Source organism: Heteronotia binoei, chromosome 9, assembly GCF_032191835.1.
Source record: "Heteronotia binoei isolate CCM8104 ecotype False Entrance Well chromosome 9, APGP_CSIRO_Hbin_v1, whole genome shotgun sequence".
NCBI lineage: Eukaryota > Metazoa > Chordata > Lepidosauria > Squamata > Gekkonidae > Heteronotia > Heteronotia binoei.
The window spans coordinates 9652175-9675536 of record NC_083231.1 but is presented as its reverse complement, the minus strand read 5'-3'; the positions used below and the strand labels follow the sequence as shown (position 1 = coordinate 9675536).

The 23362-nt window shown below is 45.7% G+C and overlaps 1 protein-coding gene across 1 annotated transcript in view; it reads right to left on the bottom strand.

Annotated features, from left to right (window-relative positions):
- DHX15 (DEAH-box helicase 15) overlaps nucleotides 1–23362 on the bottom strand; it is a 76113-nt gene that overhangs the window by 50152 nt on the left and 2599 nt on the right. The window contains exon 2 of the mRNA XM_060246219.1: nucleotides 8272–8614. Within this exon, the coding sequence (XP_060102202.1) occupies nucleotides 8272–8614 (343 nt within the window). The remainder of the gene's footprint in view (nucleotides 1–8271; nucleotides 8615–23362) is intronic.

Below are 23362 nucleotides of genomic sequence, written 5' to 3'. Positions count from 1 at the left end.
ACTTCTTCTCCATGCCAAGTTCACAAACCAGATTCAAATTATTGCTTGCAATTCTGGTTTAGAAGGGAGCGCCAACAACAATTTGCAGATTTGGATATTTATTTATTTTTATTTTAGTAAATTTCTATTCCGCCCATTCCCCGTAGGGCTCAGGGCAGAGGACAACATATAATAAAACAATAAAATACAATAAAAACATTTTATAAACAGACACCTCAACAGCACTCAGATTACCATGACATCACATATTGCCCAGCTTAGCCATCTCACATCATGATATCTCATAGGGATGGCAGTTTTTGTTCCATTTCCTTGCACAGATGACAGTGCTGGCTGGGGAGGCCAACCAGATCAAGAATAGACGCCCGCAGCCTCAGCTAAAAGCCTGGCAGAACAGCTCCGTTTTACAGGCCCTACAGAAGGCTAATAAGCCAGGTAGGACCCGGATCTCTGTAGGGAGCTGATTCCACCAGGTTGGGGCCAGGACTAGAAAAGCCCTGGCCCTAGTTGAGGCGAGGCGGGCGTCTCTTTGGCCGGGGATGGCCAACAGATGTTGGGAGGCCGAACGTAACGACCTTCTGGGCATATATGGAAAGAGACGGTCTTGCAGGTATGTTGGTCCCAGGCCGCGTAAGGCTTTAAATATTAGCACTAGAACCTTGAAGCAGATCCGGTACTCGATGGGCTGGCCGAATGCCCACCCGTAAAGATATAAACCGCAGATTGCATGAATGGTCCTAACTGCTGTGATCTGCCCTGAGCCCGTTCGGGGATGGTGGAACAAAAAGCCAACAAATAAAGAAATAAATAACCGACTCAGACCCTGTAGGAGGAGGGGGGGGGGAGGCTATACATAAAAGGGCTACACATGCAACACCAAAACATGACTTGCCACTCTGGGTGTATAATCTCAGTATTAAGCAGGAGTTCAAAGAAAGACTATGACAAAGCATTCATAATTTGTAACTCCATTAATCAATAACATGCCTCGTTTATATATTAATAAAGGAGATAAAAACGAAAATACACAATGAGTTTCTTACACAATAGTGGGAAAAATCCACCAGTACGTACGCACAGTTCCTTTAACTCCCAAAGGAAAACCCACATGCCAATTTGCAGAAAAGTTTCATGAATCAAACAGTAGACAATTATCTATAATGTCAGGGGCTGCTACCCATGGAAACACACACTCTAAGAGGAGGGGCAGTAAAGAAGACATTGCATCAAGGGCCAGCATCCTCCTTAGGACAGCCAGAGAAAAGAACTTACAACCAATGCTCCCTCTAAGCTGCTGAGTCTTGTGAGCAAAAATTCTATTTTGCGAGCCACTGGCATTAAAATTGTGAGCTACTGCACAAATTAGTGTGCTCTGGGGTAATCCTTCCTGAGCTAAGGCAAAAACCTGCAAGCTAACTCACACTAACTCAGCTTAGAGGGAACACTGTAAAATCAAAAGGCATCGTCAGCAATTGTGCACAACTTCTGCTGTATCAAGATCGACAATATCTTGAGTTTGCTTTGTCATTCACAAGAGTAGTAGTAGTGTGCTAACATCAAAAAGCTCCAGGATGATGCAGGTAAGAACATAAGAGAAGCCATGCTAGATCAGGCCAATGGTCCATCCAGTCCACCACTGTCACATAGTCGCCAAAAAAACCCAAGTGCCATCATCAGGTCCACTAGTGGGACTAGGACACTAGAAGCCCTCCTACTGTTGCCGCTAGCACCAATTGGATGATTACTCAACTTCTTGGTGGTGCTGGGCCCTTGAGAGGTCTACTTGGCTACCATCAGGATAAGGGCCTTTTCTACTTGGTGGAATGCCTTGCCAGATGAGGTTCAAGCCCTGCAGAACCTTCCAAGCTTCTGCAGGGTTTGCAAGTCAGTCCTGCTCAGAAAGGCCTTCTTCTGATCTTGTTCTGCTGGCCCTCCTGGAACTTTTTGTTGTTGTTCAATTGCACAGTCGAGTACGGCTCTTTGCGAACCCATGGACCAAGTCATGCCAGGCCCTCCTGTCTTCCACCATCCTCCAAAGTCTGCTCAAATTCGTGTTAGTTACTTCAATAACGCTGTCCAGTCATCTCATCTTTTGCTATCCCCTTCTTCTTTGCCTCTGTCTTTCCCAGCATCAGGATCTTCTCCAGGGAGTGCTCCCTTCTCATTGGGTGGCCAAAGTATTTCAGCTTCAGCATCTGACCTTCCAGGGAACAAGGGTGGATTTCCCTTAGGACTGACTGATTTGATCTTCTTGCAGTCCAAGGGACTTTCAAGATTCTTCTCCAGCACCACATCTCAAAAGCATCTATTCTTCTGCGCTCAACTTTTGCCCTCCCCTTCTTCTTTTGCCTTCTGTCTTTCCCAGCATCGGGGTCTTCTCCAGGGAGTGCTTCCTTCTCATTGGGTGGCCAAAGTATTTCAGCTTCAGCTTCAGCATCTGACCTTTTAAGGAACAGTCAGGGTTGATTTCCCTCAGGACTGACTGATTGGATCTTCTTGCAGTCCAAGGGACTCTCAAGAGTCTTCTCCAGCACCACAGCTCAAAAGCATCTATCCTTCTGCGCCTTACCCACCCATTAATTTTTAAACCACTTTTATCACTTTTCAATATTCTATTTATTATTTATGAATATGAACAGTCAGTGACTGATTTCATTATTTTACATAGCATGTATTTTATCTGCAACTGTCGTTTCTTTGTTGTAATCCGCCCAGAGCATTCCAGAAAGGGCAGAATAGAAATCTGATCGATAAATAACTGCCTCAAACAGATAAAAGCACTTGGAGAAATAGAGAGATGAAGAAAGAGGGTCATGAAAGCTCAACTATAAAGTTTGTATCTCTGCTACTCGGCATTACATTTTATGACATTAACTAACTTAAAATGTTTAGTTAATCAACTGAACAAGAGGATCATGCCCCACCTTCACACACCGTCATCAGAGACAGCCGAATCCTAACGTTAAGAGGGAACATGCCTTGGCATCTATACCCTGTTTTTTGGCTCTCTAAGGCAAGGGTGCCAAACTCATTTGCTATGAGGTCCGGATTTGACATAAATGAGGCCTTTTTGGGCCCAGCCATGTGCACCATAAAATGTAATGCCAAGTAGAGGAGATGTATAAAATTTATACAGGATATAGACAAACGCAAAGATTTTTTTTTAAAGAAAGGCTTAAAATAAAACATGCTGGAAATATTAGCACTCGTTGGTCTTAAAAGTGCTTTCTTTGCGTCTCTCTCGTGCAATCCAGGGAACCGGGCAAAGGAAGCTCGGGTTCTTTCCGTCCTTCCCCAGAAGACCAGGAGGGGGAGGAGCCTCAGCCAACAGAAGGAAGAGAGGTTTGGCTCAGTAGCTCTGCTGGGTGACTGAGAGAGCCTGGCAAAGCAAGCTCTTCCTGCCCCCTCCCTCCCCAAGAGAGGCCTCAGCCAATGCTCTGTAACTCATGCGCAATTCAGCAAGCCTGGCAAAGCAAGCTGTGATGCACAAGGAAACAAGAGAGGGAGAAGAAAGCCGATGACAGGCAGTGACTGGGGAGCCTGATAGGAGCCCTACGGGGGCCTGATTTGGCCCCTGGGCTGCATGTTTGACACCCCTGTTCTGAGGCAATTGAAAAGACCCCTGTATGAAATAGGAGGCTGGACTAGATGGACCACTGCTCTGATCCAGAGGATACTGAAACAATCTAGCCACAGAGACCCAGTGATGATACTACAGGCATCAAGACAAACTAGCCATGAAGAGGAAGAAGAGGTAGGAGACATTATCTTTTATATTTGCTACAATATGTCTGGAGGGCCAGGATTCTCAGAATCCTGCTCAGCATGCAGAAAATGAACATATCTGACATCTGTCTATTTTCAAGTGCCCTGACCTGGACAGCCAAAGAGAGCCTGATCTCGTCAGATCTTGGAAGCGAAGCAGGATTCTCCCTGACTAGTATTTGGACTTCCAGAGAATATTAAGGTCACTACAGTGAATAGAGTTGCCAAGTCCAATTCAAGAAATATCTGGGGACTTTGGGGGTGGAGCCAGGAGACTTCGGGGGTGGAGCCAGGAGACATTGGGGGTGGAGCCAGGAGCAAGGTTGTGACAAGCATAATTGGACTCCAAAGGGAGCTCTGGCCATCACGTTTAAAGGGACCGCGCACTTTTTCAATCCCTTCCCTCCACTGGAAATAATGAAAGATAGGGGCACCTTCTTTGGGGGCTCATAGAATTGGACCCACTGGCCCAATCTTTTTGAAACTTGGGGGGTAGTTTGGAGAGAGGCACTGAATGCTATATTGAAAATGTGGTGCCTCTATCTCAACCCCTCCCCCCTCGCAGAGCCCCAGATAACTGTGGATCAATCCTCCATTATTTCCTATGAGAATAAGTCCCCATGGGGAATAACAGACGTCCCAGCAGACATTTCCCTCCCCTCCCCCTGCTTTCTGATGACCCTGAAGTGGGGGGGGGCCCTCCAAACTGGGGGAATCCCCTGCCCCCACCTGGAAATTGGCAACCCTAACACAGAGGCAGGCAATGGCAAACCACCTCTGAATGTCTCTTGCCTTGAAAACCCCCAGAACTGCCCTTGGTCAGCAATGACATAAGATTTTTTTTTTTTTGCCACTGTGTGACACAGAGTGTTGGACTGGATGGCCCATTGGCCTGATCCAACACGGTTTCTCTTATGTTTTTATGTGACACAGAGTGTTGGACTGGATGGGCCACTGGTCTGATCCAACATGGCTTCTTTTATGTTCTTCTGTGACACAGAGTGTTGGACTGGATGGGCCATGGGCCTGATCCAACATGGCTTCTCTTATGTTCTTCTGTGACACAGAGTGTTGGACTGGATGGGCCACTGGTCTGATCCAACATGGCTTCTCTTATGTTCTTCTGTGACACAGAGTGTTGGACTGGATGGGCCATGGGCCTGATCCAACATGGCTTCTCTTATGTTCTTCTGTGACACAGAGTGTTGGACTGGATGGGCCACTGGTCTGATGCAACATGGCTTCTCTTATGTTCTTCTGTGACACAGAGTGTTGGACTGGATGGGCCACTGGTCTGATCCAACATGGCTTCTCTTATGTTCTTATGTGACACAGAGTGATGGACTGGATGGGCCACTGGTCTGATCCAACATGGCTTCTCTTATGTTCTTATGTGACACAGAGTGATGGACTGGATGGGCCATTGGCCTGATCCAACATGGCTTCTCTTATGTTCTTCTGTGACAGAGTGTTGGACTGGATGGGCCACTGGTCTGATCCAAAGTGGCTTCTCTTATGTTCTTCTGTGACACAGAGTGTTGGACTGGATGGGCCACTGGCCTGATCCAACGTGGCTTCTCTTATGTTCTTATGTGACACAGAGTGTTGGACTGGATGGGCCACTGGTCTGATCCAATGTGGCTTCTCTTATGTTCTTATGTGACACAGAGTGATGGACTGGATGGGCCATTGGCCTGATCTAACATGGCTTCTCTTATGTTCTTATATATGCATATATGGACAAGTTGAATATATTCACACAGACACACATATATATCGAAGCAGTCCAAGGATCTTATTATGCTGTAGATGTCCAAAATATTGGCACGACCTTTGAAAGGAACATAAAGTTTCTACTATGTCAAGCTTTCCCCCCTCTTTGGATTAGGATCGAATTCTTCCCCCCCCCCCCCGCCCGCCTTCTGTAGGGATACACTGGAGCAATGCTCCCTCTAAGCTGAGTTAGTGTGAGCTAGCACACAGTTTTTTAGTCCCCAGCTCACACATTTTTGTCTTAGCTCAGGAAAAATGGCCCCAGAGCAAACTGATCGATGCAGCAGCTCACAACTTCAATGCCAAGGAGCTCACAAACGAAAATGTTTGCTCACAAGACTCCACAGCTTAGAGGAAGTATTGCACTGGAGCACTCCTTTTGCCTGCATGCAAGGATTTTTTTTTTAATCACAGTACAGGAAATAACTTTTGAAAAATTTGCCTGTTGACACAGATTGCAAAGGACCCAGGCGCAATACATACTTCACTGCTGAGATCCATCTAATTGACACCTGTAGGAATAATGACGGCTGTAAAGTTGATGGCATGAGGACAAATACGCGGAATGAGAACTAACAGCAAAAACATGGGAACACTTCCTAGTGATACCAAGTCCATTTCGGTGAAACATTTACAATATTTCATCCTTCCCATGAGCTCCCAGTGTACACCATTCCCCACACCTGCAGCTTTTGAAAGCACACAGAATGAATTTCTCTTTTAGAACAGTGTATCAGAATATTGTGGTTTTTTGTATTGACATACTCAAATAGGGATATTGGCTGTTTATCTTATTACATATACTAACCCATCTTCTACTATATTTTAATGTATTTTCTTCTAATGGCAGACTATAATGATGCTATAACCTCTACTAATGCCCTCCATTTAAACCCACAACTAAGAAGCCAGAATGACACCCAGATTTATGGCAATTCACACCTATGACATGTCTGCTTTTTATCACCCTCCAATGCTGTTAGCCCAGTTAACAATACCAAACAAACAAACACAGACCCCAATTTGTGATTCTATTAATCTGCTGAAAACATTCCCATGACTCTACATACCAACTCACTGCCCACTTTCTCTATATTTAAAGATGGCTTGCCGTTCCAGTTTTGTCTGATGAAGTCTGCTTAAGAGCATACGAAAGCTTACATTCTGAATAAAACTTAGTTGGTCTTAAAGATGAAACTTGTCTACTGCTTTGTTCTATTGCTTCATACCAACACGGCTGCCCACTTGGATATTTCTCATTTGTATTTCCAGGGGTGTGAGGCCAAGTAAATGAATGAGATTTGGAGCGCAAATAATGGAAACAGATTTTTTTTTATATATATACTACATGCAAGAAAGCAACTAGAAATGTCATTTGTTTGCAGATTAACATGCGCTTGTACCGAGTAATTCAAACGTCACTGAACTTCTCATGAAAAGGTAACAGACCCTGGAGAGACAGGCAGACTACCAGAGGTGGAGGAGGAAAGTGAGATTTCAGTACATCATTTTCTAGTCATTAAGCAACTGAAAGGTTCATTAAGCAGATCTCACTCAAAAGGGTAAGACCTGCAATGTGTCAGTGCACAAAGAATTTCTTTAAGGACCCTGAAATATTGCTGGTACAATATATAATGTCATAAAGCAGGGGTGTCGAACTCATTTGTTACGAGGGGCAGAAATGACATAAATGAGACCTTGTTGGGCCGGCCGTGTCGGGTTGGGCTGAGCCATGTCCGGCCAGGCCATGTGCGTACCTATTTAAGATCAGGTAGCAGAGATAGAAATTTTATAAAGAACACAGACAAACACAAATATATTTTTTTTAAAACTTAAAACATGCTTAGCACTAGGGTTTGTAGAATCTTTCGGGCTCAAGTGCCGTGTTCTATTGGAGAAAGTTTTCCTTCCAGACGTTTCGTTCTCAGCTTGTTTGGTGGGGCTTTCTGGAAACAATGGGCACATCCACAAACCAATTGCCCTTTCACCACACCCACTCCAGCCTAGAAATAGCAGCTCTCCAGCAGCCCTGGCCCCACTCAATGCACAGCAGCCAAGAAGGTCAGAGCGCCTGCTCCGGCTGCAACGCCACTGAGGATGTTCTCCGCAGCTGAGAACGAAACGTCTGGAAGGAAAACTTTCTCCAGTAGAACACGGCACTTGAGCCCGAAAGATTCTACAAACCCTAATGATGTTACCAGCCATGAAAACCTGAAATCTTTGATGCTTAGCACTCATTGGTCTTAAAGATGCTTTCTTTGTATTTTGCCCATGGGATCCAGGGAACTGGGCAAAGGAAGCTCTGGCTCTTTTCCTCCTTCCCCAGGGGACTAGGGGAATGCTCAGCCAACAGAAGGAAAAGAGGCCTGGCTCAGTAGCTCTGCTGTGCGATTGAGAGAGCCTGGCAAAGCAAGCTATTAATCTCCCCTTCCTCCCCAAGGGAGGAGCCTCAGCCAATGGAGAAAATAGAGGTTTTGCTCTGTAGCTCCTGTGAAATTGTGCAAGCCTTGCAAAACAAGTTGTTATGCAGAAAGAAGCAAGATATAGGGAGAAGGAAGCAGATGACAGCCAGTTGTTCGGGGGCCTGATAGGAGCCCTCCGGGGGCCTGATTCGGCCCCTGGGTGGCATGATTGACACCCCTGTCATAAAGCCTTCAAAGTTGTTAACACAAATTCTGCTCCACAAAACAGTTACGAATTAAATCATAAAAGCCAGGGGGGAAAGACACTCACCTGTGTTGTTTTGCCAGAGCCTGTCTCACCAACAAGCACGAAAGACTGGTGCCTGATCAAGATGTCAGTAAACCTTTCCTTATACTCCCAGACAGGGAGCTGAAGCCGTTTCTTTAAGATCTCATAATAGCGAGGGGTGTGTGGTAGGTTTGTAAAAGGGTTTATCCCCTGCGGAAACACAGTTGGCTTTAAAGACGGCAACCCAACACCAGAAATGAGCGCAGAATTGGCTGAAGGACGCAAATCCTTTTCCTTATCTCGTTCCCTCTCACGATCTCGGTCTCGGTCTCTGTCGCGGTCTTTGGCGCGGTCATCGCGATCCCGTTCACGATCCCGATCTTTCCTAAATGGTTTTGAGGACAAAGGGGGGGGGGGTAGAATGTAACACATATCAAAGGTATATGAGAAGACAATACGAAGTTAACATTAAATTTTTAAAAATACAAATCCCCAAACAATTTTCAAATAGCTTTTATCCTAATGCGCATTTTCAAAAGAACCATCTAAGGAGATAGGAACCGGGAGGACAAAAGTTCAGGGACTGACCGTTTGGCAGCTGTTGCAAGACAGCCACTGTGCTCTTCTAGTTCTGCCCACCCAGGCATGGTTCCATCTACAGCTGGTCAAAGAACATTTCACATCCTACGATGGCGCAGAGCTACAATTACAAACCTGGTTGAGGATTTCCTCTGCTTCTCCCTAAGACAAGCCTTGATAAATTTTCTTTGGCTCTAGGATCCGGCCCAAAAACTCAGAAGCCGGACTCATTTTTTAGCCTCCAGGTTTCATATTTTAAATTACAATGTTTTCTAATTATTGCTACCACTTTCTTGGAATGTTACTAAAGCTATGACAAAAGTCTTCCAATACATAAAAAAATGTGGCAACCTTGGTTATCACCAACTCAACAAAAAAGCCACTCTAACCCTAATTTCTCTTTAACTTCTTATAATTTCCTTATTGTTTTAGAGAGATCCATTTAAAGAATGCAAGTGAAGAAGAAGATGAAGATATTGGATTTATATCCTGCCCTCCACTCCGAAGAGTCTCAGAGCGGCTCACAATCTTCTTTACCTTCCTCCCCCACAACAGACACCCTGTGAGGTCGGTGGGGCTGGAGAGGGCTCTCCCAGCAGCTGCCCTTTCAAGGACAACCTCTGCCAGAGCTATGGCTGACCCAAGGCCATTCCAGCAGCTGCAAGTGGAGGAGTGGGGAATCAAACGCGGTTCTCCCAGATAAGAGTCCGCGCACTTAACCACTACACCAAACTGGCTCTCCACTCCAAACTAGCTCTCCATGCCAAAGTGGTCACGAAATGAATTCACCTACCACCAGTGAATGTTGTAAAGTCAGTATATGCACAAACTACAACATGAAATTCATACATAAGCCTTTTTATGTAATTCAACAAAACATTCTGATGTGAAATGATAAATAAGCCAATATTGTTGATGTACAATAAAGTCAGGGCTAAAAATACGCAGTGCCACAATGAAATTTGTAGCTACCATGGTGACCTGGTACCTAGGATTTGTCATGCGCTGCTTTATAGAGATAACATTTCCAAAAACTTTGAACCCGTGGGAAGGAACCCCAAGTTTCCTGAGGGTTTTTTTAATCTATGGGAAAAGCAGAAATCTATATAGTACTTTTGTATCAGTTCTAACATTATTTTAGTGCATTAGCGACATAAAGCACGTAAGTTATGATTTAGCAAATAACATTGTACTATTTTGAATAGTTATGAAATGCAGGGATATAAATGTCCTACATTTCTTCAAAGTAAAACTGCAAAAACGCCCAGCATGAAAAATAAAAACTGAACAAAGGTCCTTTTCTGCCTAGGTTCTTTCTAGGCCTTCAGTTCTCCATTTCTTTGACATTAAAAAGGTCAAGAAACTCAGACAACCAAACTTATTTGGGCACTAGCAACTCCAATTCTCTATTGTAACAATACAAGCACTGCAAGAATCACTATAGGAATAATGCTGTTGAAACCATTAGTACAACACTGAATTACGTTGCACATACAAATGTGAACATACAAGTGCACAGCCATGAGCAGAAATTCACCTTTATACAAGGGACGGAGGCTGCACACAGCTATGCCCACTTTTAGGCTAGGAGGACTTGTGTGCTTTGAGTCTGGTGGCAATAAACAGGCTTCAGTGCCTCAGTGGGAGGAGCAGAGAACATCTGCAAACTTTTCTATGCCCCTGGAACGACGCACATACACGGTGCACTCCAACTAAGGAAGTCTGGATAAATACAACAGTTAGCAATCTCAAATAGTATGGCTCTCAATATGACCCCAGAAGAGAATGACATTCTGGGAATAAGAATTTTCTGGGGGTCCTCTGGCCCGAGAGATCCAGCTGTCCTCAACTGGCCCTTGCCCCTACCTGGTGGAATTCTCTGCCGGAGAATATCCGTGCCCCGTGGGACTTACTACTTTTCCACCAGGCGCGCAAGGCAGAAATGCTCTGCCAGGCATTTAATTGAGTACAGCTACAGGGACAATTTAAGATCTGGCACTCTCTCATCTCCCCACCCCCTCGCTTTCTGTAAGCTCCTCCCCCCAGACGGCTGTGGAAATATAAATTTAAATTGTATTCCACCATCTTGGAAGTATAGTGTTTTAATTGTTGACAGTATTGTAGTTTTAATGTTGATTTTCCTGTATATTTTTATAGTATCTGTTCTGTTGTAAGCTGCCCCAAACCCTGTTTGCATGGAAGGTTATTATGAAGATGAAGAAAATGAAGATGAAAAAGATGAAGTAATAGTGGGGGTAGCACTAGCTAACATTTACATAATTGGGGAACTTAATTTATGGTACAATTTGCTGAAATATGATAATTTTCCCAAAAAAAATTATCAATGGAAATATACAATATATTTATACTCCTCTCGGATCACCTTTACAAATTTTATTCTATACATACTACATAGAACAGTTCCACAGGGGTTTTAAGACAGAGATGTTCTGAAGACGACGACTGCAGATTTATACCCCGCCCTTCTCTCTGAATCAGATACTCAGAGCAGCTTACAATCTCCTATATCTTCTTCCCCCACAACAGACACCCTGTGAGGTGGGTGGGGCTGAGAGGGCTCTCCCAGAATCTGCCCTTTCAAGGACAACTCCTACGAGAGTTAAGGCGAACCCAAGGCCATTCCAGCAGCTGCAAGTGGAGGAGTGCGGAATCAAATCTGCCAGTTCTCCAGTGGAGCACAGCAAGGGCCTTCGTTGCACCTGGCTTCTTTCTTTTTTCCCTCGTCCACCAAAGGGCTAGGATATAAATTTGTGTAGTTAAGCATCATCTGAAATTGCTTACTGTTTTATTATTATTTTAACTATTTAACTGGTTTTGTGAACTGCTGTCCATCGCCCTGAGTCCTGTGTGCGGGGAAGGGCACTTTACAAGTTGAATAAATGGATATAAATATGGATCAGTGTAATACCAGCCAAAGTAAGGAAAAGTTACTGTTGGTTTTCAGAATAATCACTTTAGTGGGAAAGCTACCCAGACTGTTCTGGCTTGCTTAGTGGATCCGAAATATACACAGGATATTGTGTAAAATTTCACATTCAATGACAAGGCAAGATATAACTGTGAAATGAGGCATGGTAGTTTCCATATCTGCTTGCTTCGGGAGTCCCTTTTCACACTGACATCTATAAGGGATCTCACTGAACTCTTGGGAAAGTTTTGGGATGCACACAGTTCGTGCATAACATTGTCTTAGGCTGTTGGCCTTCATCGTCGCACCCTATGAACTATCCTCTCCAACATATAAATATGCCACGCACCCATATACCGGACAGCCAGTTTGGTGTAGTGGTTAAGTGTGCAGACTCTTTATCTGGGAGAGCCGGGTTTGGTTCCCCACTCCTCCGCTTACAGCTGCTGGCATGGCCTTGGGTCAGCCATAGCTTTCGTAGGAGTTGTCCTTGAAAGGGCGGCTGCTGTGATAGCCTTCTCAGTCCCACCCGCCTCACAGGGTGTCTGTTGTGGGGGGAGAAGATATAGGAGATTGTAAACTGCTCTGAGACTCTGATTCAGAGAGAAGGGCAGGGTATAAACGTGCGGTCGTCTTCTTATATTCAGGGGGCCATCACTTGTGGTCTCATATTTCAGACAAGCTTGCCTGCCATTACTGATGTTTCCAGTGAGAAACTCCTGTTCAACTTACAGGTAAGTGAACTAATAATAATAATAATAATAATCTGATTTAAATCATCAATGTTTACAAAAAAATCTAGAAACTTGATTTAAATAGTTGCTATGCCCTTTCTGCTCATGGTAAGTACTTGTGCTCACAGCAGAGGGGGAGAGAGAATTTAATTGATTCTCAAGTCTCAGAGAACCCTACACTCTGACCCCCCCCCCTTGATGTTACAGGGAGTTCACTGATCTACGCAAGTACAATTTGGGAGGGGACACAGAAGACTACAGCAGGAAAGGGCAAGCAGGAAAGCCACTGCTCATGCAAAGCAGTTCTATTTGAGAGGCAGAAGATCCAAGACCAAGGTTCCAAATTTTCTATATCACGTATTCCATCAAACAAGTATGGCACACATAAGATTGGCACGCCTGCCAATTAATTTCTGTCACATGATCACTTATTGTGCAATCATGAACAAATAACATCAGATGTTACACAAGGCTTTTTTTTGCAGCAGGAACTCCTTTGCATATTACCAGCTGCTGAACTATGGCCTTTGGCTGTATTATTGTTGGGAGTTATGACGCTCTATTTTATGTACTATGTTTTATGAGATATTTTAAATTTGTTGCGTTTAACTGGATAAGTTTTATTTATTGTTACTGCAATGTTTTAATGCTGTAAGCCTCCCCGAGCCCGCCTTGCGGGATAGGGCGGGGTATAAATAGCAAATTAAATTAAATTACAATTATTAGGCCACGCACGCCTGATGTAGCCAATTCTCCTGGAACTTACAGGGCTCTTAGTACAGGGCCTACTGTAAGTTCTAGGAGGATCGGCTACATCGGGGGGGGGGGGGGTGGTCTCACATGCAAAGTAGTTCCTGCTACAAAAAAAGGCCTGCACGAGGCCAACAATTCCACTGCACAGATGGGGCAGCTTACTTTTTTACTTCGTTAGGGCAGTGATGCTCACTGGGCTCAGAAGCTGCATGTGGCTCTCTGACATGCCACTGACCGCTCTTCTGAGCACCGCTGTCCAACAGGCCCCAGGAAAGTGAGTGAGTGTATTGCCCACTAGTATTTGTGTCTGGCAGCTGGTTCTCACCTTGAAACAGCTGTTGTTGCAGACACCAGAGGACAAGCCTTTCTGAGGTTTAGGTCTTGTGCTAGGAAGCAAGTGCCCCATCTGTTCTACATGCTCCTTCCACAAACACCCTCCCTTCCCCGCAGCCCCTGCGCTCTCATCCTATCATGTGGGTGGCTGCCAGGCAGAAAGCAAATTGATCACAGAGAAGTGGAGCCACCATGGCAGCAACCCAGAAACAGAGCAAAGCTAACCATACTGGTGTGACTCAACTCCTCCTCCTCCAGCTTGCTCTCCTCCTCTCACCTGAGCTGCTGTCCCCCATTCTGAAGACAGAGAAAGAAGCTTCTCCCCTCAACTCCAAACACCCAAGGGCTGGATAAGGTTCAGCCGTGGTGGGGAGAGACAACTCTACAAGTTTACAACTTCAAGAGGAGATTGGATAAACATATGCAGCAGATGTCCATCAGTGGCTATTAGCCATAGTGTGTTGTTGGAACTCTCTGTCTGGGACAGTGATGCTCTGTATACTTGTGCTTGGGGGGGGGGAGGGGGACAACAGTGGGAGGGCGTCAACTGTCCTGGCCCCTCTGATGGATCTCCTTTTATTGGCCTGGTTTTTTTGGCCAGTGTGTGACACAGAGTGTTGGACTGGATGAGCCATTGGCCTGATCCAACATGGCTTCGCTTATGTTCTTACGAGTTCAGAATCTGGTAGTTTAAAAAGTATTTATTTACATAATTTGTATCTTGCTTTTCTGGTCGTAAGAGCCCCATGGCACAGAGTGTTAAAGCTGCAGTACTGCAGTCCTAAGCTCTGCTCACGACCTGAGTTCCATCCCGGCAGAAGCTGGGTTTTCAGGTAGCCGGCTCCAGGTTGACTCAGCCTTCCATCCTTCCGAGGCCGGCAAAATGAGTACCCGGCTTGCTGGGGAGAAAGTGTAGATGACCGGGGAAGGCAATGGCAAACCACCCTGTAAAAGATCTGCCGTGGAAACATCATGAAAGCAACGTCACCCCAGCGTCGGAAACGACTGGTGCTTGCACAGGGGACCTTTCCTTTCCGGCCATATATACATTTATATCCTAAACTTTAGGAACATATGAAGCTGCCTTATACTGAATCAGACCTTTGGTCCATCAAAGTCAGTATTGTCTTCTCAGACTGGCAGCGGCTCTCCAGGGTCTCAAGCTGAGGTTTTTCACACCTATTTGTCTGGACCCTTTTTTTGGAGATGCCAGGGATTGAACCTGGGACCTTCTGCTTCCCAAGCAGACGCTCTACCACTGAGCCACCGTCCCTCCCCATATGTCTGAGCTTGATGCGGTAGCAGATAAGGCATAGTCACGGGGCTTTTCCAGTTGATGGTAACTGGAAATGTGGCTCTTCACAAGCCGTGGGGTGCCTGTGTGAGGTTATCAATTGACAGCAGAGGCAGCAGCAAGGGCTGCTTGGCCAAGGGACCTGCAGCGTTTGGGCGGCTCAGCGGTACAGCGAAGCTTCTTCTACCAGCCACTTGCTGTAACTGCAAGCATCAGCGGCACAAATCACTGCCTAGTCGTGCCCATGCTAAAAGTCATAAAAGCCGATGTGACTAAATTTAGGCCCTGACACAGATGGCCCAGGTTAGATTGATCTCGTCAGCTGAGAGCTATAAGCAGGGTCAGCCCTGGCCAGTACTCGGACGGGAAAGGGAAACCACCAAGGAAATCCAAGGTCACTATGCCGAGGCAGGCTATGACAAACCACTTCTGTGCCCCTCTTGCCTTGACAACGATGACCCAGGCTAGCCTGATGTCGTCAGATCTCAGAAGCTGAGCAAGGTAAGTCCTGGTTAACACTTGGGAGACCATCAAGGAAATCCAGGATCATGACAACACTGAACCAGACAATGGCAAACTTGAACGTCCCTTGCCTTGGAAACTTTATGGCGTTGCCATAGGTTGGCTGTGACTTGGCAGCATCTTCCACCAGCTCAATTTAGAACCTGCCCACCATCAAGGAGCAGAGCCATTCTGATCAGGCCACAAATGTGCTTTTGCTCTGTGCTCTTAAGAGATCCAAAATCAAAATCTGGAGACAGGGTCTGTGCTGTAACAATCGAGTATGCTGTTCAGGTGTTGTTCAGATGCATATCTGTAAGTTGCAAACCTACTTTTGATTCATTGACATTCATTACAGAAATCTCATGGCAAGTGCTTTGAGCCTAAGACCCAGAGGGAAACATGAAATGGCTGGGCACTGTGAGCTTTTGTACAAAAGTTGCTTCTTGTGCTGGTCAAGAACATGTGAAGGCACTATAACACAGACTGAGGGCTATGTATTTGTTAGGACCTTTGTTCTGAGGGTTGCCACAGGTTGGCTGTGACATGGCAGCATTTTCCACCAACTAAATTTAGACGAAGATTATATTGGATTTATATCCCGCCTTTCACTCTTAAGTCTCAGAGCGGCTCACGGTCTCCTTTATCTTCCTCCCCCACAACAAACACCCTGTGAGGTAGGTAGGGCTGAGAGAGCTCTCACATTAGCTGCCCTTTCAAGGGCAAGCTCTGCAAGAGCTATGGCTGACCCAAGGCCATTCCAGCAGATGGAAGTGGAGGAGTAGGGAATCAAACCTGGTTCTCCCAGATAAGAATCCATGCACTTAACCACTACACCAGACTGGCTCTTTAGAACCTACCCACCATCAAGGAATATAATCCAGCCACTCCGCTCAGGCCACAAATGTGCTTTTGCTCTGTGCTCTTAAGGGATCCAGGAGCAGTTGTAAAACTAAAAAATGTGTTTGTGTTCGGGCTCCCGCTGCATATCCCAACTCTACCTCAACCAATGGTATTGAGAGAGAACAGGGCAAACGCACAATTTGATGGCGTCACAACAAAGGAATCCTAAATTCCAGGAAAGACGGGAGAAAACATGGCACAAGAAAATAGTTTTGTGTGGTGTCTGGTTTCGCGCTGTGTTCAGAGAGGAAGAGTACAAGCTTCTAAGAAACTGCAGCAGATAAATCCATTACAACTTTCCAAGTGCTGAGCTGTTCTATTGGAAGCCCTTCAAGAGTTCTATCAATGACCTTCTAACACAGTATAAACTCACTGACTTTATCTAACACAGTATAAACTCACCAACTTTATCCATGTAACATACAAGGACAGTTCTTACAGTATTAACCAACAACCCTTCTAAGTCCAGTGGAGTCCATGGGCTTAGAACAGGGGTGGCCAAACTTGCTTAACATAAGAGCCACATCGTATTCTTGGAACTCTCTGTCTGGGGCAAGTGATGCTCTGTATTCTTGGAGCTTTGGAGGGACAACAGTTTATTTTTCATTTCTGTGTGTCCTGGCCCCACTGATGGACCTCCTGATGGCACTCGGGGTTTTTGGCCACTGTGTGATACAGAGTGTTGGACTGGATGGGCCATTGGCCTGATCCAACATGGCTTCTCTTATGTTCTTATGTGACACGGAGTGCTGGACTGAATGCCAATTGGCCTGGTCCAACATGGCTTCTCTTATGTTCTTATGTGACACGGAGTGCTGGACTGAATGCCAATTGGCCTGGTCCAACATGGCTTCTCTTATGTGACACAGGGTGTTGGACTGGATGGGCCATTGGCCTGATCCAACACGGTTTCTCTTATGTTCCCAGAATAAATGTCAGATGTCTGAGAGCAGCAAGACATGGATGGAAGGAGGGAAGCAAATAGATGAGGAGGTGGGGAGAGAGGCGGAAAGAAAACAACTTTAACTTTAAATGCATTCTCCAAGCCACTGGCTGGCTTGGCAAAGTGATTTACAGAGAGAAATGCCTTCTCTAAGCCAGCTGACAGGGCGATGGGGACTTCAAGAGCCACATCAAATGTGGGAAAGAGCCACACGTGGCTCTCAAGCCACAGTCCGGCCAGCCCTGGCTTAGAAGGATGTAACTCTGCTTATCCCACACGTACTAAGGCAAAGGATTTCTGAAAGGCACAGTGCGCTATCGTGTAGCGGAAACAGTGCATAAACTGAACGCCTCTTCGATTAGGAGGATAAAAATGTGGACAACTTGCTCGCCAAACCACTTTTAATGCTACCAGAGATCTGCTGATACCCCAGTGCTGTGATCTCCTAACAGGAATATGTTAATGATCCTAACAGGAATATGTTAACAACAGTGTGTACACCAATAACCTTCAAAAATTTCAGGCCTGGAACAAACCCTTAATTCCAGACTTTTCAAAAGGAGCCACTTACATTTTTGTCACCTATTTCCTGTTCTGTCTGTGTGGTGGTATCTAATTCTTTAAGCATAGGCCATGCAGACTTATAAGCAAGGCTTTTTTGTAGTTGGAACTCCTTTGCATATTAGGCCACACCTCCCTGATGTAGCCAATACTCCAAGAGCTTACAGCAGGCCCTGAAGAGCCCTGGAAGGTCTTGGAGGATTAGCTATATTAGGGGTGTGTGGAACTTTATGCAAAGAAGTTCCCGCTTATAAGGATCTGAAGCCCCCCCAGTAAATAACCAGGCTGTGAAGGTATGATCAACAGCAAGCAAACGGAGCAGAGAAAGGCGCATAATAGTGGCAAAAGATGACACAGCCCAGAAACTGAACCTTTTCTTTAAAAAGTCAACCAAAACAATGGTAATGTCACTGCTACAAACCAACCATGCACCACTGTAATTCACAACCCACAAAAGAAACATCATCTGGTATTAACTCCATTAACCAAGAACATCCAGGACAATGCATCTAATTACACACACACACACACACAGAGGACTACATTGTTTGGGAGGCGGAAGAAAATGGTAACCGGGCCAAAGAAACTAAAACTGGGCCAAAGGAGCGAACGGTTAAAGTTCCATTTTGAAAGTGCTGGGACTATACTGGTTTCAAAACTTATTTCGCTATTTGCCCATTTCATCCCGTTATTTAAACCCTTCAAGTTAGCAAGCTTGATTACATCCTTGAAATATATCACTCACTGTTGCGCGAATATTAAACCACAGCTTGTGCCACCAAAATAAGCAAATTCAGGACATTCTTTTTGTACAGCAGTCCTACCGCACAGACACCATCCACAGTTTGGTGTAGTGGTTAAGTGCGTGGACTGTTATCCGGGAGAACCAGGTTTGAGTCTCCCTTGCAGCTGCTGGAATGGCCTTGGGTCAGCCATAGCTCTCACAGAACTGTCCTTGAAATGGCAGTTTCTTTGAGAGCTCTCTCAACCCCACCTACCTCACAAGGTGTCTGTTGTGGTGGTGGTGGGGGAAATAAAGGAGGTTGTGAGCCGCTCTGAGACTCTGAGATTTGGAGTGGAAGGCGGAGTATAAATCCAATATCATCTTCTTCTACTGCAAGGTGTGACACAGCAGCACGCAACAGAAATTCACCTTGGTATTTATTCACATTGGAAAGGCACATAACAGCAAAATCATAGAGTTGGAAGGGACCTCTAGGATCATCTAGTCCAACCCCCTGCACAATGCAGGAAACTCACAAACACCTCCCCCTAAATCCACAGGATCTTCATTGCTGTCAGATGGCCATCTAGCCCGTTTCAAAACCTCCAAGGAGAGAGAGCCCACCACCTCCCGAGGAAGCCTGTTCCACTGAGGAACCGCTCTAACTGGCAGGAAGTTCTTCCTAATGTTGAGCCGGGCTTTATTACTGCACAGTAATAATTTGGACTGGGATATCGATCAACTGATTGCCTCCTTTTTGGATGAACTCAAATTTTTTTTCAGTCTATAATGTAGTAATGTACTTACATAAGTGGCAGCTGCCCTCTTTTTATTCCATCATTCTCAACCCTCCCGGAGCAACTTTGACACATGCACTCACCATTCATTTAAGGATTGTAATCCTGTTTCTTGCAAATCTCTCTAGAGAGCTTCTGCCCTTGCTCTCCCCCACCGCCAAACTTCTTCACCCAACCTTTGCAGAAACTAGGGGGGGGGGGGGAGCTGAGGGGCAGGATCAACAAGTTTCAGGTGAATCCTAGAGCAGGGGTGTCGAACTCATTTGTTATGAGGGCCAGATCTGACATAAATGAGACCTTGTCGGGCCGGGCCTTATGTGTACCTATTTACGATTAGGTAGCAGAGATATAAACTTTATAAAGGACACAAACGCAACGGAAACAAAACGTGCTTAAAAAATTAGCACTCATTTGTCTGAAAGGTGCTTTCTTTGTATCTCTTCCATGGGGTCCAGGGAACTGGGCAAAGGAAGCTCTGGCTCTTTCCTTCCTTCCCCAGGGGACCAGGAGAGGGAGGAGCCTCAGTCAATAGAAGGAAGAGAGACTAGGCTCAGTAGCTCTGCTGTGCGATTGAGAGAGCCTGGCAAAGCAATCTCTGCCTCCCTCCCCCCCCCTTCCTCCCCAAGAGAGGATCCTCAGCCAATGGAGAAGATAAAGGTTTTGCTCTGTAGCTCCTGTGTGATTGGGCAAGCCTTGCAAAGCAAGCTGTGATGAAGAAGGAAGCAAGAGAGAAGAAGGAAGCAGATGACAGCCAGTTGCTCAGGGGCCTGATAGGAGCCCTCCGAGGGCCTGATTCGGCCCCGGGGCGGCATGTTTGACATCCCTGTCCTACAGCATAACTACAAAGCAGTGATATCACTTGCAGATCTGCACCAGAAGTCATGTCATAGTGATGGCACACAACCAGTTTCCCTCCAGAGTTTGCTCACGCTTGTCTACCTAGCAGTTCCAGGAGCAACAAAGTCTGGGGATGGGAGTTATCCTGCTATAGCTGAAGACCTAGCCACTCTAGCAGAAACCCTTTGCCAACGAATGCTGTGTAGCTTCATGCAGTCCCAGCTCCACCCAATAACAAAACAATGGATGTCTGTCACCATTTGGCAAGATTGTGCAGGTGGCACAGGGCGAAATCTTCAAGCAGAGCCTGACACCCTCTTTCTCAGACAAGCAACCGCCTGCTATCACTGCCAGGCTCTCTTAACAGGCTGCGCAACACCTGTGCCACCTGCCTCTGGGGAAGGCAGGCACGTTTAGTATGAAGCACAGTTAGAGATGTGAAGGTCCATAGGGAAGAAAAATAACACAGAAGCAACTGGAAAACATCCTTTTTCTCAGACATCTTTCCCCCAATTTTTCTCACGGATACACTGCGAAATTTGGGGGTACACACAAAAAAATTCCCTTTCCTACGAAGCATTTTCTTTTGAAATGAACCAAATACTTTCTGCAACAAGGTTTATCTGTGTAAAAAGTCTGAGAAAATGTTAAAGAATGCTGAAAAAGACTCCTGATGGCTACAATCTAACTTGGAAATGAAGTGAATGAGCTCAGCAAGCCAAGCCAAGCTTTCTGAAAAGCCCCACTAAATGTAGAGGGCTGCGCATCTTGGAAAGGGTGCTCATGCTTCTTAATGTCTACTCTGCTTCTATTCCCAGTGAATTCAACAGGTGTTATTCCCAAGGGCAGTCACAGTTTTATTTCCAAACAGATAAAAATTCAAAATAAGCCCAGAGAGGGACAATCACATGTTTGTTTACAAGGCACTGAATGCAATGCTGATGCTAAACAGGTATGGGTCTTATTGCTCCGGCTCCCCACCAATGCTCCCTCTAAGTTGTGGAGTCTTGTGAGCAAAAATTCTACTTTGTGAGATGCCGGCAATAAAGTGGTGAGCAAGCGATTTGGCTGCTGCAGAAATTAGTTAGCTCTGGGGCCATCCTTCCTGAGTTATGACAAAATGTGTGAGCTGAGGGAGGTCCAAAAAGGTGTGAGCTAGCTCACACTAACTCAGCTTAGAGGAACACTGGACCCCACTGTGCACAAAAGTGGTGTACAAATGAAGTAATTAAATAATAATAATAATAATAAGATGATATTGGATTTATATCCCGCCCTATACTATGAATCTCAGAGCGGTCACAATCTCCTTTACCTTCCCCCCACCCCTCAACAGACACCCTGTGAGGTAGGTGGGACTGAGAGAGCTCTCACAGCAGCTGCCATAAGAACATAAGAGAAGCCATGTTGGATCAGGCCAATGGCCCATCCAGTCCAACACTCTGTGTCACATAAGAACATAAGAGAAGCCATGTTAGATTAGACCAATGGCCCATCCAATCCAACACTCTGTGTCACATAAGAACATAAGAGAAGCCACGTTGGATCAGGCCAATGGCCCATCCAGTCCAACACTCTGTGTCACATAAGAACATAAGAGAAGCCATGTTAGATTAGACCAATGGCCCATCCAATCCAACACTCTGCGTCACGTAAGAACATAAGAGAAGCCATATAAGATCAGACCAATGGCCCATCCGGTCCAACACTCTGTGTCCCATAAGAACATAAGAGAAGCCATGTTGGATCAGGCCAGTGGCCCCTCCAGTCCAACACTCTGTGTCACATAAGAGAAGCCATGTTGGATCAGGCCAATGGCCCATCCAGTCCAACACTCTGTGGCACACAGTGGCCAAAAATTTATACACACACACACTGTGGCTAATAGCCACTGATGGACCTCTGCTCCACATTTTTATCTAACCCCCTCTTGATAACTCCTGTGAGAACTCTGGCTGACCCAAGGCCATTCCAGCAGATGCAAGTGGAGGAGTGGGGAATCAAACTGTTCTCCCACATAAGAGTCCGCACACTTCACCACTACACCAAGCTGGCTCTCTCTGGCACTTAACCACCACACCCAATAGATAAATATGTGGACTGTGCCTGAACAGGAGACATTCTGGAACCCTACTTAGAGTACTTTGAATTCTGCAAGGGGCAAAAGGCAAGATGGAAACAAGAGACATTAAAAATGTACAATAGGCTCAGTAAACCTTGCCAGCTTCAATGGGACCTGCTTCTGAAGAAGTGTACGTTACGCTGATCAATGCAGATTGATTTAAATGACTTTGCAGTGAATTCTACAAGATTCAGTGGCCCCTCTCGGTACAAACACAAAAACTGAGTACATCTTGAGCAGTTCCAAACCCTCCAACATACCAAAAGAAAAACAGAGAAACTTATGAACACGTAAAGTTGTCTTATACTGAATCAGACCATTGGTCCATAAAGGTCAGGACTGTCTACTACCTTGTCCTGGATAGCTCAAGCTAGCCTGATCTCGTCAGCTAGTGGAAGCTAAGCAGGGCCAGTACCTGGCTTGTTTTTCGACGGGCAACCTCCAAGGAATGCCAGGGGCACGATCCAGAGGCAGGCAATGGCAAACCACTTCTGAAACATCTCTTGCCTTTTAAAAGTCTAGGCTCGCCATCTAGTGGTGCATAACACCAAAGGAGCTAGAACTTTCAGCTGCCAGACAATCTTAGGATCTCCTACATACGCTACACACGCTGCCATACAATAAATAATTTAGTACTGTCTACTCAGACGAGGTTGACTCAGCCTTCCACCCTTCCGAGGTCGGTCAAATGAGTCCCTAGCTTGCTGGGGGGGAAAGCGTAGATGACTGGGGAAGGCAGTGGCAAACCGCCCCGTTTAAAAGTCTGCCGTGGAAACGTTGTGAAAGCAACGTCACCCCGGAGTCGGAAACGACTGGTGCTTGCACGGGGCGGGGAGGACTCAGACTAGAAGCAGCTCTCCAAGGTTTCAGGTGAAGGTCTTTCACATCACTTAATATCTGATTCTTTTAATTTGAAATGCCAGGGATTGAACTTGGGACCTTCTGCACACCAAGCAGATGATCGTAGCCCACCAAGGGCCACTGCCCCAACTCCCTTGTCACGTTCTGCTGAAGATACTTTCTGCCTCTTGTACTTTCAAACAGGCTGTCCTGCTCTGTCTTCTGGAGCAGGTTTATTAAGGAAGTTGACAACAGTTGCTTATGGCTTATTTTAAAATTACAA